The sequence below is a fragment of the Theropithecus gelada genome, chromosome 1 (genome assembly GCF_003255815.1).
Source record: "Theropithecus gelada isolate Dixy chromosome 1, Tgel_1.0, whole genome shotgun sequence".
Lineage (NCBI taxonomy): Eukaryota > Metazoa > Chordata > Mammalia > Primates > Cercopithecidae > Theropithecus > Theropithecus gelada.
Window position 1 is genome coordinate 8,806,436 of NC_037668.1, and position 18,719 is coordinate 8,825,154.

At 45.6% G+C, this 18,719-nt stretch overlaps 1 protein-coding gene across 2 annotated transcripts in view; it reads right to left on the minus strand.

Moving 5' to 3' along the window:
* Positions 1-18,719, minus strand: part of IGSF3 (immunoglobulin superfamily member 3) — a 93,470-nt gene that overhangs the window by 26,647 nt on the left and 48,104 nt on the right. The window contains exons 3-7 of one of the 2 annotated variants that reach the window (XM_025356453.1): positions 15,201-15,578; positions 12,933-13,343; positions 7,072-7,461; positions 5,635-5,694; positions 2,458-2,859 (exon numbers count right to left, since the gene is read on the minus strand). In XM_025356453.1, the coding sequence (XP_025212238.1) occupies positions 2,458-2,859; positions 5,635-5,694; positions 7,072-7,461; positions 12,933-13,343; positions 15,201-15,578 (1,641 nt within the window). The remainder of the gene's footprint in view (positions 1-2,457; positions 2,860-5,634; positions 5,695-7,071; positions 7,462-12,932; positions 13,344-15,200; positions 15,579-18,719) is intronic. The other variant, XM_025356460.1, reaches the window with a different exon arrangement.

An 18,719-nucleotide genomic window follows, 5' to 3' on the forward strand; every position in this document is an offset into this window, starting at 1 on the left:
GCGAGCATGGTGCCAGCTGCTTTGCTCTCATCATGCTTCACTGAATCCCCAAAACAACCCTGTGGAACAGGCAGGCTCATCATCTCTTCCTGCAGATGTAGAAACTGATGCAGACAGAGGTTGGATAGATTGCCCAGTATCAAGCACTTAGTAAGTCAATGACAGAGTCAGTCTCCAACCACATGTAACTGATTCCAGGGGCCTTTTCAGGCTGCTCTACCCACGGAAAGCCTAACACAGGGGTTAAAGGCCTAGACTCTGAAGCCAGCAGCCAAGACTTTGATAACTTCCATTAAACAAGTTACTTAACTTCTCTCTGCCTCTGTTTTCCAATCTGTAAAATGAGTCCCTGTGAAGATTAAATAAATCAGTGTTTGTAAAATATTTCAAATAGTACCTGGCACATGAGATATATTTTGTCAAGTATTTTGTTAAAAAATAAAATAGAAATTTTAAAAAAGTACTTTAAACTCTGTATGTGAAAGACTGGCCACAGGATGAATCTTTTGGCTTTCTATGGTGAGGTTAAGTTGGCAAATAGGTACAATTTGCTGAAAACTCTGGACCTTCAATTTGGATTTCATAAGCTATCTCTATATACCCTTTAAAAAACTTTACGACACAGAGGCCCATCCTTAAACATGAAGCACCTGTGACGGTCACTGTGCACCTGTGTGTAGTAGGTGTTGCATGAGAGTGGTGTAGGACAGAACCTCAGGGACAGGACCCACAGCAGGTGCTCCTGCCTTCACACCTGAAGGGGAGAGTGCTTCTCCAAGTAAATGACACTGTCTAGTCCTGACATGGGCACATGCCATGGCCACAGAGCACCCAAGCTGCTCTAACTGAACAGTCATAATGGCCCATTGTACATTTGGGACCCACATCTAATTATACTGATAGGAAAATTCATGTGTGTCATTGTTAACTTTAGACTGAAAAGACAACCTTAATTAGTCCAGAGTGCCCTCCCATTCTTCCTTGTTCAGTCCTTTGGGCCACCTGATTATGGCTCTAGCCAGAGGTATCTCAGTGGTGGAGATCAGATGAACAGTGCTGGCCTCCGGATCCCAGGGCAGAGCCTCTCAGTGCCCCTGGCTGTAAGAACCACCAGACATATGGTGAGTAAGAAAAAACTCAGGGGATAACCTGATACCATAAATTACTTCTAGAGAAACAATCCTCATAACTCAAATCACTCATCAGACATTCCTAACCTTCCAGGATGGTTAAAAAAAACTACCAGTACTGGACATCCAAAAGTTGCCCCCCACGTTCCACCTCACTGGGTCCACACAGTGCTGAGTATGGACACAGGAACTGAGCTGATCAGGAAACACAATCACTGGAAGAAGTTTCTAAGACAGAAATCTGAGCTGTATAATTACTGCAAAAAGCAGGTCAATCTTTAGGATTAAGCTTTAGAAAATAAATGTAATTCTAATCTCAGAGGGGTAAGAAAATGGAGGACTCTGTTAAGGACAAAAACCACTTGGGGCTGCCATCTTTACTGGGAGTATCCAAAAGCATCACCATCCCTACCTGCAAGGAAAGTGGTGACACAGTCCCAGAGAGTGGGACATAAAGTTGCTGAGGACAACCAATGTCACGTAACAAGTTTCTTTCCCAGCAAAGTCACAGACTGGTTGTTTAAAATTTAATATACTGATTCTATCCAGGCAGGTAAATGTTGATAGAAGCCTCTTTACCCTATGAGAAGCAAATCTAATCTTCTTTGGTTTCAGCAAATCTCAAGGTATCTTTTCATTCCATGCTAATGAGGGAATAGCTTTGTTAGGTATGGACCCCACTAAGTAGTAGAAACTTGTAGCCTTAGGCAACGTATTTATCGTGTCTCGGTCTCAGTTTCCTCCATAAAATGAAAGTGTCTGTCACTTGGCTAGGTGGGGATTCAATGGGACAACTAAGTTTAAGTGTTAAGGATCAGCCAGGAACATAGTAAATGCTAAATAAATGCCAACAGGTGATTTTGAACCCTTCTCTGCTCACTTTCAGGAAGGCTGGCCCCTGGGCAGCAGGGCAGGAAAGACATGCCACACAGTGCTCAGTCCCTCTGCTCTCTTGAAGGCCAGGCTGGCAGTGGCCACGTTCCTCCACCCAGGGCCACCACTTTGGTTGGGTGGGTTCTGTAACCCGGATAGAGTTCTGATAACATCACTCCCTCCCAGCCAGACTAGGAGAAGTCACAGCTCCCAGCTATTGCTATCCCTCGGGAGCCCATCATCCACTGTGGGTCCCTTAGACCCTGCTAGCACCACCTTAATTAATTAAACTCTTGTAAGAAACAAAATAGACATAAAGGAAAGTACTTAAACCTCTATATGTGAAAGACTGGCCACAGTTTCCTGCTAGAACTCTGACAAAAGTCAGGATAAGGTGTTTGACACTGAAGCAGTCTCCATGCCAGACCCACCGCCAGTCCCACCGCTCACTCACCAAGAGCTGTGATGGAGATGGGAGTGCTGGCCCGGCGCTCCCCAACAATCTGCCACTCGCCATCCACCGCCCGCACCCATTCAGTCACGTGGCATTCATACTGGCCCTCGTCCTCCTTCCTGCTGTTGAAGATGCCCAGGCTGAACGAGTTGGGCTGCACCTGCTCCATCTGGATGCCCCCAAAGCTGCTGCGCTCCCAGTAGGACGAGCCTGGCTGCACGGTGCCATCCCGGTCTAGCCACATGATATTGCTGCGGCGGTTCTGCCTGTCCACGAGCTGCCAGATGACAGAGAAGCGACCCTGCGGCCTGCCTGCCGTGCGGACGCTGCAGGAGAAGTGCAGGTCCTCGCCCTCAAGGATGACGCTGGCATTGCTGGCCACCTCCACGGAGATGCTGCTCTCTAGGAAGAGGGAGAGAGAAACACACTGGAGGCTTTAACGGTCTCCACGGCGCCCCCCCCACAGAGGAAACAGGAGGAGGGGTGCAAATGGAATCACATTCAGGTACGGTGAGCCTCGGAGGGTCAAAAACACTCTGACACTAGCTGCTGCAAGCCCTGGCTGGCTCTGGGCGTCGCTCCCTGGGATTTTAGATCTGATCATCTAGGATGTTCTTTGCCGTGTGCAGAGGACTGGGCTAACAAGGTTCTAAGACCTGAGACTGAATAAGAACCTAACAAATACAACATAGTGGCATGATGTTCAGGGCATAAAACAATTTATCGGGTAATCTATTCAGCTGGAGTTCCGGGTTTTTCAAGTTGAATTTTCAGCAAGACGAGCAACTCCAAAATCCTACTTCACTTCACTCTTCCTACCATTCGGTACTCCAGCAGTCAAATAAAAGCTGAACATTCATAATGTGCCATTTGAGTCCTTCAGGACAATTTAGTAAATAGGAAAAAAAAAAAAACCCGATAGGAAGTATTTGGACGATAACGTGTGCTTAAGTGTGGGCAATAAGGGAGCACAGATGGTCTAGTTTTGCAGAGTGCGTGAGGAGCGGGCTTTCATTCTTTCATTAACACACAGGAATAAAACAAAGCCAGCAGCTCGTCATCCACCACTCTCCCGCCTGTCTAGTCAACCCTGGGGCTCCTTTGCTCTCTGTCTAGAAACATTCTGCAAATCAAAAGTTTGGGATAAGGATTCCACTCCCTTCCCTGTCTCATCTAGCCTCTGCTGCTCACTTAACTATCTGAATTCACTCAATCGAGTTATTTAAACTCGACATGCCTCAGCCTCTTCTTCTGTAAGACAGAGAGATACCTTTAATTGTAGAATTCTTTAAATATTACAAAGTAAATGAGATGACACGTAGATTCACCTAACACACAGTAGGTTTTCAAAAACTGGTGATCATGATCATGATTAATTTTACTATTCCCCATAACTCTTTGTTTTTATAACCATCACAGAGAGCCTAATTGTTTTAATTATGCATATAGTATTTTGTATAATTATCTATATGGAATTCAGAAGGCCCGTAAGTATTAAAGAACACAAAGTAACTAATTTGGCTCCAATTTTTGGGTACTACCCACATGAAATACATGCAATAATTTTAAACCAATTAATTAAATCAAATCCCAGATTTTAAGAGGCACACCCAATTACCAAGAGAAAACACACACATACACATAACAATGCATTTGAATCAAAGCTTTTCTCTCCTTTATTTCCCCAACAGGCCGAAACAAAGACGAGCACAGAGACTCAGCATGTAGCTCTTATTATATCGAGGATGCCTGCTACCCATTCTGGATTTGCTTGTTTTATGTGAAAAATAAAAGGTGTGGATAGGGCAGGGAATAGCAATTTTCCCAGGAGGGCAACCTCCCCCAGAAGTCATACCAGGACGATTCACAGAGATGATCAGGCTCCTGAACCGTCACCATGTATAGCACTAATGGTTAAGAGGATGGATTTGGAAACTTCCTAACTCTGTAATCCTGTGGTTCTTCCTTAACCTACCAAAGCTCTCATTTCCAATGTGCAAAATGGAGATACTAATAGTGCCTACTTCTTAGGGCATGACATTGAGAGGATTAGATGAGGTAATTATTTTTCCTCATCATTAATAACAACAATAGGCTGGGCGCGGTGGCTCAAGCCTGTAATCCCAGCACTTTGGGAGGCCGAGATGGGCGGATCACGAGGTCAGGAGATCGAGACCATCCTGGCTAACACAGTGAAACCCCGTCTCTACTAAGAAATACAAAAAATAGCCGGGCGAGGTGGCGGGCGCCTGTAGTCCCAGCTACTCAGGAGGCTGAGGCCGGAGAATGGCGTGAACCCGGGAGGCGGAGCTTGCAGTGAGCTGAGATCCAGCCACTGTACTCCAGCCTGGGCGACAGAGCGAGACTCCGTCTCAAAAAAAAAAAAAAAAATAACAACAATATTCCTCTTTAGATTAAAGACTCATCCCCACTGTTATCAATTCAAAATAAGGGATTAAAAGGGCAACTTCAGCATCAAGGAAGAAAATCCTTTCACTTGTCTTAAGCAGAAGAATGACGTGTAGGACCTCACTCCCATCCACTACTGTCATCCCAGTGGACGCTTATGCACGTCCTGGCTCATTTATTGTAAGGGCTACTGTTTGGTGGTGCTCTGTTGCTTGAGCAAGCCTGGAAAACCCACATAGTTAGCATGTGGGGCTACAAGAAGAAATGCTATTTTATTATAGCAGCTGAGGCAAAGGCAACTACAGACCTAGTGCCTCACTACCCACTAACACTATTTACGGGGATTTCCAGGCCTGAGACAAGGCAGCCGACAATTTTAAACTCTCTGGATTAAGTGAAAACTAGGACAGAACTAATGAAAAACTGAGTACACGTTCACAAATGAAATTTCAAATCAGGAGGTTGATGGTGTAGCACAGGCTAAGCGCAGGGCGGTGGGTTTGGAGTTAGAAGCAAATATTTCCTAATGCAATGCAAGCTCAACCACTAATTGAACAATCAGCTCTGTCACTTCCTGTGTGGTGCTCTGATTTCTTCATTCATTAGGCGGATATCATATTGGCCTCTACAAGGATTTAAGAGGTGGGAGCGGAGAAGGAGATGATATATGCAGAAGCACTTTGGTCTCTTTGGAGGAAAAGCGCCATTAAAATCCAAGGCATTATCACCATTACCGATGTGATTGTTGTTGTTCTTCGGTAGACTTACCCAAGTGGCCTTGGGACAGGATCTGGTGGTGCTGGGGGACTTTAACTACCCAGTTATCTGCTGGAAAAGCAATATAGCAGGCCACAGATCATCAAACAAGTTCTTAGAAGGGGTTGGGGGAAATCTTAGTACAAAAAATATAGGAAGTAAACAGCGTGGCTGCCCTTCACTTGATCCTTAGAAAACAATGAGGAATTAGTTGCAGATTTAAAAGTAGAGAGTCTGTGGTTAAGGCAAGCACAGACTGACAGGAAAATAGTAAAGACAGTGGGCATTCAATTCAATAATATCAACTGTACAGCACCTACTCTATGCAAAGCACCATGCTAGGCACTGCAGTGGGGGGAAAGGCTAAGAAACAAAAGAATTTCAAGATAATTAGACATGTATTTGTATGGTTTTTAACAAAATAATAATAAGCATAAAAGAAAACAATCCAGTTGATGAGAAAAGAAGAAAAGAGTGGCAAGAGGACAAGATGACCCCTGTGGCTACTTTTTACTTCACACTTGAAGAGAAATCTTTTCAATATTAAAACATATAAACAAAAATGTAAAGGAAATTATTACAAGGCTTAGAGAAAGAATAGTTTGAGCAGCTGAGAAAAGGTTAAAGGTTAGTCTTAAAACTTTACCATTTGTTTAAAATCAGAGCATTATAAGTTTTTATTCTTTTTACTAAAAACAGAACTATGGGAGAATGAGATTAATAAGAATATCTTGATAATATGAATGTTTAAACACAACACAAGCAAACATCAGTAGTTTCTGGAATCCCTAGCAATGGCCGCTACCCACCCACACAAGGCCAGTCTACATGGAAGCTGGGAGCCCACTGAGGCAGCCTCAGAAATCAGCTAAGCTTAAAAGGCTATGCTCCAGGAAGATGTGAGAGGTCCCACCCACTGACTTTTAGAAATGCAATTTCAACAGGGAAGAGCCATTTAGGGAAATGCCAGCCTTTATACCTGAAAAACCCCGATGGCAAATTCTTAATAATATACTTTATGATTTAAAATCCTCCCATAAAAGATCAATTCTCCTTAAGTGAGATTTCAAGGCAGGCATCTACCTACTTCTTCTGGGACTTGATTCCCACACAGGAGCAAACAGTTTTCTGGGATTCCTGGTTTCCCTCCAAGCTGAGCTGGCACTGCTTGTGTATGCACAGGGCTGCTAGCACTCGGATATGCCTATGCCCAGCCCTGGCCTGCCAACACACCCCTGATCCTGATCCTCTGCTATGGGGAGCCTGCTAACTGTAGGCAGGTGGGCTAACAGGGAAGAGAGGCCCAACGGTTTTCCCCCAGCTCTGCATTACCTCAAGGGTTCCTTACACCTGCCCTCCCCTCACCCTCCCCATGCTATTCGCTTTCCCCTACCTCTCCTAAATCATGCTGAGCCAAAGGAGAAGAACGCAGCACATCTCTCTACTTACTAAGGGGGAGGACTATGATGGGGATGTTCTTGGGACGCTTGCTCTCCTTGTCAATGAATTCCCCGGTCACGGTTTTCTCTCGCTCAGTCACCCGGCAGTTGTATTTCCCGCTATCTTCCTGGCGGAGGTGGTAGATCTTCAGCACAAAGACACTGTCACTCTCTTTGGCCACTTTAAGCTGTCCCCTGGCTTCCCGGTGAGCAAATTCACTGTTGAGGACAGGTACAGCGTTAGGGCCCATGGTGGCGATGAGCGAGCTGTTGAAGGCCCAGGAGACAGCAAAGTAACGGTCGGGGACATTCTGAGCCTCCAGGATGCATCTGAACTCCACCGGCTCTCCCACTGTGTGCAGCCGCTTCTCTGTTTCCAGCCGAACAGTGAATTCTTTGTCTGAGAGAACAAGTTAGAAAAGAGACATATCCTGGGTGAATGAGGGCCCCAGCCAAGTAAACCACATCAGCACATTCCCACTACCCTTCCTCTTCTTTACAATACTAACCACGGGGAGGACCACAGTGCTTAGCTTGTGAGAAAAATAACTCAGACCCAGGTTCTCTGAGGCCTAGAGAAACCTCTGAATATCACAGAGATTTCAAAACTAGTTCAGCCCAGACGGTCTAAGCAAACTGTTACCCCAGTGAAGACCAATGGGGATCAGTCGGAAGCTTTAGATATCTTAGATGAGACCCCCAGGTCAGTGAGAAGCTACTAATATCACTCGAATGGTAGATTACAAAGATATAGCCTTGATATATGCACCCAGAACTCTATTTAAGCAACAGCATTATAAACATTTTCAGCAGATATTGTAAGACTCACCCCACTGAGGTCTGTGGGAGAAAACTACAGAGCGGCCTAGGTGCTGGCCCAATCCTAACAAATGCTCAAGGATGACTATATTAAAATTCCCTCTCTAGCCCCCGCCATGTGAATACTAGAAATAAGATGTAAGTATGACAAAACCTAACAGAATTACACAGAAAAAAATGAAAACAAATGTCTGTTCACTAGTTTACCACCTGTCAGACCAAATCTTTAGGCAGATTTCAGTGGTAGTAGGTACTTTCCCACCGAAGTACCTACTAAGTACTTTTACTTTAGTAGGAAAGTACCTACTTTAGTGGGAAAGTACCTACTAAGTACTCACGTCTGGTTAAACCTTAGTAGGTACTTTCCCACTTAGTAAGTACTTAGTAGGTACTTTAGTGGGAAAGTACCTACTTACGCTGAAAGCCAGGCAGCCTGTGAAATGATTACTAAACCCAAGCAACCTCCAAAGAGCTAGGTGTTTTTAAAATTTTTATTTATTAATTTTTAAATGTTTATTTATTTACTTATTTATCGTGACAGGGGCTCGCTCTGTTGCCCAGGCTGGAGTGTAGTGGCATGATCATGGTTCACTGCAGCCTCAACTTCCCAGGCTCCAGCCATCCTCCCACCTCAGCCTCCCGAGTAGCCACCACATCCGGCTAATTTTTGTTGAGCTGGGTGTTTAACCAGGCACGAGGGGGTGACCAAAGAGGGGCTCATCACCACTAACAGCATCACCACAACCTGTGTACCAGTGTACAGTGGCTATTAATCTCATGAGATAGCTATCGTATCTCATAGGCACCCAGGGCAGAAGTCGGGGGAAGAAAACGGAGTTAAGGGTTAGAGACTGGAGCTGTGACCACCGCCCAGTTCTAGCTCTGTTCCTCTAAAAAGAACACTGAGGGGGCAAAATCCCATGGCACAGACGTTTGAATTCCATGTGGAGTCATTAGCTCCGACCTTGCCTGCCTTCCCTAGACTGGCATTTCTAGCCTTTCCCACTGTCTTCAAGATCGTGCCCATTCATCCCGTCCTAGGCGTTCTTCAAGCAGATGAGGATTCTGTTTCCCAAGAAAACGTAAGAATCACACATGAGCGGCATCCACATTCCTCTTTTCCAGCCCCAGCTCAGTTTTACCCCTCCCACTCCTCAGGCTCTCCAGCCCCTCCCCTCCTACATAGGCTGGTGTCCTGCTACAAACACCCCTTTTTTCCAGTGACCTAACCACTTCCTCTAGCAGCCAAACTTCCTGACAGGGAAAACCACCTCATCAACTCCAGGGCCTCCCCTCCAATGAAGTAGCTGCTGTTACAGCTTCCAGCTCCCAAGGGACAAGTCTTAAGAGGCATGGATTGAAGGAAGCACATTTCTCTCTGCCACCATCTGCCTAGATGCACACACCCATATGGGACAGTGTCCGTGTTATCTGCTGGATATTATCTCTCAGGTCAACCCAATTATTTATAACCCGACATCAATGACAGAAAAGCACTCGTTCTACATAAACACCACTGGAGCTGGGCAAGGGGTACCCTAGACCTCAGACCTTTCCACTGCTCCATGTTAGCCTGGCTGTAACTCTGGCTTTCTTCTTTCAGCGGCCAAAGACTCTTCTCATCTCAGGGGAATCCCCCCATACTGTGGTGACATCTTCATGTTCCCAGGTTGAAGACACAAGATTTACAGCACATCACCCCCGTTTCTGCCCTTGGTTATGCCCAGTCAATTACATCTCTAGAAACTGACCTGTGCTTTTTCCAATACCCCTTCCACTTCAACTCACTGAAATTAGGCTCCACTGACTTAGCAAATGTCACGAATGATCCACCCTACCCCTACCCGCATCCCAACCAAAGGCTTTCCTCAAGTGGGTTGAGGCCTCTGAGCCTGCTCTATGATACCTTCCCTCCTGCTCCTCTTCTTGCTGGCCTGCCCACTCTGTTCCACACTCTCTCTCACCTGCTTCTCTGGTCACCTCTTACTGCTACTGTTCTCCCAGGCCCTGTCCCATTTTTACCCCATGGGTTCTTCCGGGGCCCTGATCACTCTCAGGCCCAGTCTCTGAGCCCCAGACCCCTATGTCTGAGGACTCACTGGGTGTTTCGCATACTGAGCATCTCTATCAGAGTCTACATGATGGATGGGCTCTTTCATTAGAATTTACAAACACAAAAGACATACAATGCTGCCACAAATGCAAAGGTCCCGCATGTCCTCATTATTGTTCCTTCCCTTCCACAGTTCAAGGAACCCCCGGAACCCCAGCCCCAGCCCCTGGGCTTCTAGCCAGTTGGACCCCTCCTTCCACTGTGCTCTTTATTCTTTCGCCTCTGGCACCCACTGACCTAGCCATAGCTCTTATTAGCTCTTTTCTACCTGGTCTCTTGACTTCAGACCCAATGGATTTAATCAACCTCCAGGTGGCCTCCATGGGTTTTTCTTTCTGAAACCCTGATCTGATTGTGTTACTCCCTGCTTAAAAATCTCTACCTCCTCTCCAACCGTCTGCAGCAGAGGTTTTCAAACTATTAAGAAGAGGACAAAGGAAGGGGACTTTTTAGTCATATAAAATCTTTTGCCACCCAACATAGAAAACATTCAGTTGAAGCAAGTGGGGGACCACCCAGGCCCTCTCATGCCTTCTCCCTGAACTCCTGGGCGTGCACAAATGCACATGAACACCCACGCACACCGATGTCTAACCTCCTAGGCACCTTTAAGGGGCTCCCAGGGTTCCAAGAACAGCTTGAAAACTCTTGGCCCACAGAGTCAAGCCCCAGCTCTACACTACAGCATTTGGGGCTTCCAGCTGCCTTTCTTCTCATCACGCACATCCAGAACTCAACATCCGGAACTAGTCATACTTGACTTCTTTCTGCTTGCCAAACATATCAAACTCTTTTGTCCTTTTATGCTTCTCCTCCTGCTGACTCCTTAAGCTTCCAGACTCAGTTCAAGTCAAGAAACTTATTGGCGTTCCTGGATTTGTCTTATCAACCATCCCATTCAGAGAAAACTCATGGTTGCAAGAACACTTCCTATTTCCGGTATTCCCAGAGCACTCTATACAAATGCTATCAATGCACTTAGCACATTCTACTTGGTCACTGGTTCTCCGGTCTGCCTAAGTGCAAGGACCAGTGCTAGTCATCTTTGAAGCCCCTAATGCCTATCACCACCACACCTTCAATGCTGTGGAGACTAACTACACGTTTACTGAAACGAACTAAGAGAAGGGTAGAGTTGGAGATGCAACTGCTGAACCTAAGCAGCACAGGAACGCAGAGTGAAGTCATCAACTTTTTTTGCACTTAGTTTTCCCTCTGCTGGCTTAGTCTAGATACATTTTCAGGGTAAACTCAAAAAGTTCTAATTCCAAATTGGTAAGATTAAAATAAAGAAGATTAACCGATGCAACCTAATTTAAAAGCATTAAGACTCAAAATTTGGCCCAAACTTTTGAAGCTGATCTTAAAACTATCCAGGAAGGGAAAGGATAAATATAAAGTAAAGCCCCTTGGATAGATTTTTTAATACTGAAAGATCCACAAGCTGCTAAATGTCCTACAGAGCAGATAAAGTGCTCCCCATCCGGGAACCCAACCCCTATGGTAAAAGATCTCACATACATTAGATGACTTATTAAAATGATGTCCAGAGAATTGCTTCTGCCCTAGAAGCTTTGCTTGAAAAAAATGTAGATAGCAGAAGAATTACCTGGGAAGCGTGCCGGAAATCCAGCTTCCCAGGTCCCATCCCAGGAGCCCCCAAATGAAGACTTCTGGGATGAAGCCCCAAAATGTGTACTGTTAGCTGAATCTGAAGCATTACTCTAGAATGGCAGAGAAAGTATGCAAAGACCCAGACAACTGACTGCAGCAAATGGGACAGGGAGTCCAAGAGACAGGTCCTGAAGAGGGACCCCACCTGTACTGGGACTCCCCAGCTCATTTCCCAAAAGCCACACCTCCACTCACTCACCAGAACCACCACAGTCCTCACCAGAAGTGAGCAACCGCACAAGGAAAGGCTTTCAAGCCACTCATCGCAACTTAGTGATGGCACAACAGCCACGGTCCACCAAAGCTGGGGGAACTGAAGGCCCATGTGAGAACCTGCCCTCAGCCCAGCAGAGGCAGCCAGCGACAGCCATCAGCTTTGGCCTGGAGCTTGGTGGGCTCAGGAGCCTGGGGAGATAGAGTCTGGGACCACAGGAGATACCAAGAGGAGCCAGGGCCCTAGGGTTTCAGCTGGCTGTGCCACCATCATTTTGCCTTAGCTCTAAAGACATCACACAACCTCCTCAGGACCCCTTCCAGGCCTTAAGAAAACATCTAGAGTGGAAACTGGTACTCTCAGACTGGCCTTATCAACATGCCCTATGACTCCTCCTGAGCCCCAACATAAAGTAATCTGCATTCAGCACCCTCACCTGCAAAATAGAAATACTACCACCTACTCACCTCACAGAACGTCTGGGAGATGGTGAAGTAATATGTGATAAAGTATTTTGCAAATTACAAAATATCACCAAAGACTATTACTAGATAAAAAATAATAATTTAAGACAAAACTTCTCTAGTTCATAATGTTAGACCTTGGATGGAAGTCTCATTATCTCAAATGTCTTCTGCAAATGAAACCAGATGGGCACCTGAGGAAAGCAACATCATTAAACGGGGCAGCAACTGTGGCTAATGGGAATGAAAGCCCAGAGTTTTAAAATACAAATAGTTTCTCAGAAATCTCCCAATTTTTAACATGAGTTTCTAATTCAAAAAAGTGTAAACACCATGTAGGTCAAAGAAAGCATGTCTCTAAGCAGGATTCAGTCTGTGCAGCACCTGCCTGTGACTCAGGTCTTAGGATACCCCTGTCCTGCACATCCCTCAGCTCCCTCCGGCTGCACAGGAGATCAGTTTTAACTTCACAGGAAAACCAGCTGTCCTGGTAGAGGCCCCCAAAGAAGGAGTCTCCACATCCTCCCAGTATCTGACAGCCTTCACCACCAGGTAAAGGACAGGACAAGAGGCTCAGAGAGACTGACCAGTTGGCTGGACGTTGACCACGGCTCCCTCGGAACGCTTTCGGGTCATAGCATACCATGACCCATCCGGATCCTGGATCCACTCAGCAGCCTCGCAGTAGAACTCGCCCTGGTCGGAAGGCTGCAGGTGGAAGATGGTGAGGCGGAAGGTGGTCCTCCCCAGCTTGTCCAGCCGCACCTCCCCCAGGCTCTGCCTCTGGGCATATTCGCTGCTGGAGTGAAGCATGAAATCTCGGCTCAGGGAGATGACCTCCACGGGCTTCTCGCCACCTTTCTGCCGGAGCCAGGCCACAGACAGGTGGCTGTGCTGAACGGTCTCCGAGGTCACCTCACAAGTGAGCTCCAGCGGGTCCTGCTCCACTCTGTGCAGAGTCTGGGGCATGGCAGTGGTCTGCAGGGAGTCTGGGATCACTGCAACACAGAAATGTCCCGAGAGTGCAGTCACAAAGCCACAGAATCTGAGACTCCCAGGGCCTAAGCTCCCATTCCATGCAGGCGTCACTGCCCTGCATCCCTAACAGTCATCCTTGAACCATCCATTCAAGGTCACAGACAGCCCCAAATGCACATAAACAGAATGTTTTCTGTTTGGATTTGGAAATGCATTATTTTGGTGCTTACACTTACCTGTGTGGTATTTTAATAACACTTGGATGAAACATGGGGTGTATTTCATATTATATAATAAATGAACTCCCTGAAAATACTGTCTTTAAACAATTGTCTCACAGGTCAAATAACATTTGTTGTTCATTCTGGCACTACTTTGAGATACTTTAACTTCACTTCTGACTGATCCTCAAATGGAAATGCCTCCTGGAACTTTTAGTTTTACATTTGTATACAGCATCCTTATTTTCCCCTTTCTCTCCTTCCCACATCCCAATTCTGTAACTTACTTCAGCAGTACAGCCCCAGGAAGACAATTTTTAAAAAAAAAAACCATTTTTGGCAGAAAAAAATCATCATCATACCCTATTTTTAGTATGTTTAATTTTCACATAATTCATCCATCAAAGGGTCCTCACTGGAAGGAAGCGACAGTCTGAAGAGATTCTGGCAAGAGAAGAGATTTTCTCTGTGATCTCTTGGTCAGAATCATACCCTGATCCTTCCTTGCATCTTTCTGGAGATTAAATAGCACCACCTCTTTGTATGATGAGAGTACCTTAGTTACAACTAGTATGTGCTTTCTCCCTGTTCTCACCCAAGGATTGGGTCTTAAAGGTCTCCTGCTGGGAACGGCTGAGTGCGGTGGCTCCCACCTATAATCCCAACACTTTGGGAGGCTGAGGGAGGCAGATCACCTGAGGTCGGGAGTTCGAGACCAGCCTGACCAACATGGAGAAACCCCATCTCTACTAAAAACACAAAATTAGCTCAGCGTGGTAGTGCATGCCTGTAATCCCAGCTACTCGGGAGGCTGAAGCAGGAGAATTGCTTAAACCCAAGAGGTGGAGGTTGCAGTGAGCCAAGATCGCACCATTGCACTCCAGCCTGGGCAACAAGAGCAAAACTCCATCACACACACACACACACACACACACACACACAAAAGGTCTCCTGCTGGGACACAGACTTGTTAGAGAAAGAAAAAGGAAAACCCACTGCTTAGTTGTGATAATAAAAACTAGAAATTAAGATAGGCAGAAAAACAGAACAGCCTTGATATGGTTAACCCTTTGACACTGACAAACACTATGACCAGGGCTGCCCACATTGGAAGCTCCTGCATCCCTCTTCTTCATGTTTCCTTCAGCATTAAGGAGCAACAAGGGAGACAGCCAGTTCATAGTTCCTTACGCATGGAGCCAAAGGACCTGCAATGTACGAGGTCTGAGCAAGGACCCACAGCCACATGTGCTTCCTGCTTCAGCAGTGCCCCGTGGGTCTCAGAGCTGCCCAAAGGCCTATCCTTCTGAGAGGTTTCTCCTCTCTCCCAACTGATGTCATATGTCTCATCTTCCTTGTCATTCAGATCATCAACCACAAACATCTTGCCTTATATTTTCATATCCCTTTTCACCAGTTACAGTGTTAACTTATGAAATTCTTAACATCTGCATTAGACCTTTTTAAAGTTTCACCCTCAACCACCTATTAGTAAACTAAAGAAATTTAGTTTACTTGTGCTATCTGTTGACCCCTAAAATATGTGGGGATTTTGGGGACTTTTTTAAAGTCAAATGCATGGCATAAAGCAAAATTACACTACTAAAGAACTGAGTCAGGCCAGATGCGGGCCATGCGAAGACAGCATCTCCTTACCCACTAGGTTCATCTTTGCACTGTAACTCCCAAAGTATTGCTTATCAGTGCTGGGTGTGTGGCATTCGTACTCCCCGGCATCCCGGGCCTGAAGATCTGTGATGTGCAATAGGGTTGAGTTCCCCTGGACTCTTTCTATGAAGATCTTCCCTCCGCGGACGCGCTGGGTGTAGATGGCATAGGGGAAGGAAGAGTCCACGGTGCTGACGATCTGCACCTCTCGCTCTGGAGATGAAGGCAGGTAAATGGACCACTGGAAATTCTGCTCCGAAGGTCCCTGGTAGCCACTCACATTGCACCAGATGGTGATGTGGGAGCCCTCCGTGCGGTACAAGGGTCCTTCCTGAACGGTGACCTGCCGCTGTGCTGACACCACACCTACGAGGGAGAAAAAACACAGGCAACATGCTCACTCACTTCTCAGACCAAAATGCAAAGTAGGCAGCAGTCTCCAAAGGGTTTGTTATTTGTGTGACATGATAATAATATAAATAGCTTACTGGCCCTTTCAAAGGCGCTCTGTGATTTATAAATATTAATTAAAACACTCTGTGGTAAAGCACGGTCCCTAATTTGCATATATGGGAATTTGATCATGCCAAGATGTGCTTTTGTTACTTATTCAACAGCTGACCCTTGGGAATTTCATTTAGTCCCTCTGTTTGTCATTTATGTGGCAGTTTTATATCTATTTATTAATGCTGTTTATAAAGTTTTTAATAAAACGCACAGGAAAAGTTGAATCCTTGGCACAAATTCAGATGAAAACAAATAAAAGCAACCGTCTAAAAATCTGGTTGAAATTAAATGCTTCTTCCTTGGTCCGAGCGCTGGTGGGAGGGAGTCCTGGGAGCACCTTTTTTCTGGTGCCACACCCTTCATTTTCCCATGTGGCTGCTCCCCTACACCACTCCCAAGGAGCATTCCTTAGTTTCTCTTCCCTCCATAAACAGAGGCAGAGCTGAGCTCCTGCAGACTGCTATCGTTTTAAGCTGAGCACGCCCAAATACTAATGTGAAGGGCTGAAGCAGATCCCTGATGCCCAGACTCCCACAAATTGACAAAGGGGACAGTGCCCAGCTAAACCTATGACAAGGACAGTCAGGCTACCCTTGAGTTTCCCACTCAGATTCCCCCGCTGACCTCCTGCCTTCTGGCTGAGATAGCGTTCTCCAAGGTCACTCTGCCTGCCTTCTCCATGTTCTTCTTAAAGTGGCATGGTGAGTTTAATTTCTCATTTCATGCCAACTCAACACTGATTGTGCCTGGGTCACTCAGAAGGTGGGAGGGGGCACACCCCTGCCTCTCCCTTTTGGCAGTGGTCACGCACTGCAGGTTGTGAAAAGCGCAGGTGAGTTCTAGGCACAGCTTTGCCACCAATTACAGCTGGTTGTGTCATCTCAAACAAGTTGCTTTTCTTCTCCAGACCTTGATCTCCTCGTCTATCAAATGATTTCTAAGAAGAAGGCTTTGGAGAGGACTAGCATGGGTTCCGATGCTGGCTTTGTCATTTATTAACTGTGATCTTGGATAAGCTACTTAACCTCTCTAAGCCTCAGTTTTCTCATCTGTAAGATGGGGATAATAATGTGTGCCTCATAGGGTTATTGAGAAGATCTAATAACATCTGTAAAGCCCCTAGCACACAGCCTAGCCCACAATCAGTCCTCAATAAAGAGCTGCTGGCTAAGATATCTTTTGGCTGGAACATTCTGTGGCTCTGGATCCATAGAGGACAGGATTTGGCCAATGACTGCTTAAGGACATTTCAAAGGCCTCTTGACAATGACACCATCACTGGGCCGCCCATGTCCTCCCACAGCTGCAGCCCATTCTTGTGATAGCTTCCCTTTTCCCCCACAAATGGGAATGGCGGCTGCCCCGGCTATGCCTATCTGAAGTGGATCCAGCTGGTGAACAGCCGGGACAGCTCGAATACTAGTGGAGTGAAGCTCTCAGCCCAGCTCAGCAGGGTACTGTGCCTCGGTGTAAGCTGATCTAATCTGCAAGATGACAGACCTCAAAACGGCCCATACAATGAAACGCCCATGGCTTGCAAAACTTTAATTCACGCAGAACCTTTCCTCACAAACAAAATCTTACACAGAACCCATCCTGGCTTCAGCAGAATCAGGAAAAATAAAAAATTGGCAGGGGAAGGAAACAGAACAAGTGGTATGTGAATTTATTTGATATATTCTGGTTGATGGCATTAATTATGATATTTAAAGTCACCATGAGGACAACTCTTTAGTAATATCAGTATGTTAAAATATGCTGTATAACATTTTTGCTATATGTAGTCATGCACTGAGTAACATTTCAATGAGGAAACACATGTACAACAGTTATCCTGTAAGATTATAACGGAGCATATATAGAGATCTAGTATATGGCACTTAATATTGGCATGGCAGATCAAGTAGGGGAAATGACTGATATTCAGTAACAGTGCTGGGACATTTGATTTTCCATATGAAAATGTATAAATGAAAATATATATCCCATCTAGGTTTGTTAAAATACACCCTGTGATGTTCACACAAGGATGAAATTGCCTAATGATGCATTTCTCAAAACATATCCCCATCATTAAGTGACCCATGACTGTATATACACACACACACATATATGGTGACATTTGAATCAAATATTTGCAGTATTCCTGAAACACAGAACATTTTGCAAACAATTTAACTACATTCATAACATTAGGTATCCTGTGAATTGCAGTGTTCTGTGACAGAGCAACTACAACCAACCCCCATCCATCTCCTGCAAAGAAGGCTGGAGGCAGGTCAGGGTACACCAGCATCTTCAAGGACTGCTTCTCAATCCTGGACCTACATTGGAATCACCTGGGGAGCTTTTAAAAAATAACAGTGCCTGGACCCCCACCTGACATAACTGGTCTTAGGACTAATTAGGATTATTTTTAAAGCTCCACAGATGATTAAAATCAGGTGTAGCAAAGCACTGTTACTTTAAAGTGTCTCTACCTACATGGTGCCAGCGAAGTGCTCAAATGAAATATCTTAAGGCTCTCACTAGCTTTAAGCTTCTCTCTTTGGTAGAGACCCAATCCCTGGTTCAAGAAAGTTTCATTCTCCTCTAGTCTTCCCCAGTGCAAAAGAAAACAGCTGAGACCCATCAGATACTGGCTCTTGTGATGCAATAATGAGTTTAACCAGAATGCATCCTATTTACAGACTTTACAAAGGCACTTGGCCAGCGGATCATGAATGTCCTCCCCACCCAAAGATAAACAGTGTTAAGTGGCCTGAATGAGCCAGGACAGCAGGGTCAAATCAACTTGCCTAGGCCGGAAGCAGGTTATAAACAACCTGGACAAATAACTAACTACTGGACTGCACTTCAACCACACACATTCAGCTGCACCTGTTTATTAAATATGTCCTTAATTTCCCTCTGCCCCACAAAGGGCTTCTGACCCCTGAAAATAATGCTTCTCAACATAACAATAAAAATAAATGTTTTCTTCTTGGCAGTTTAATTCCC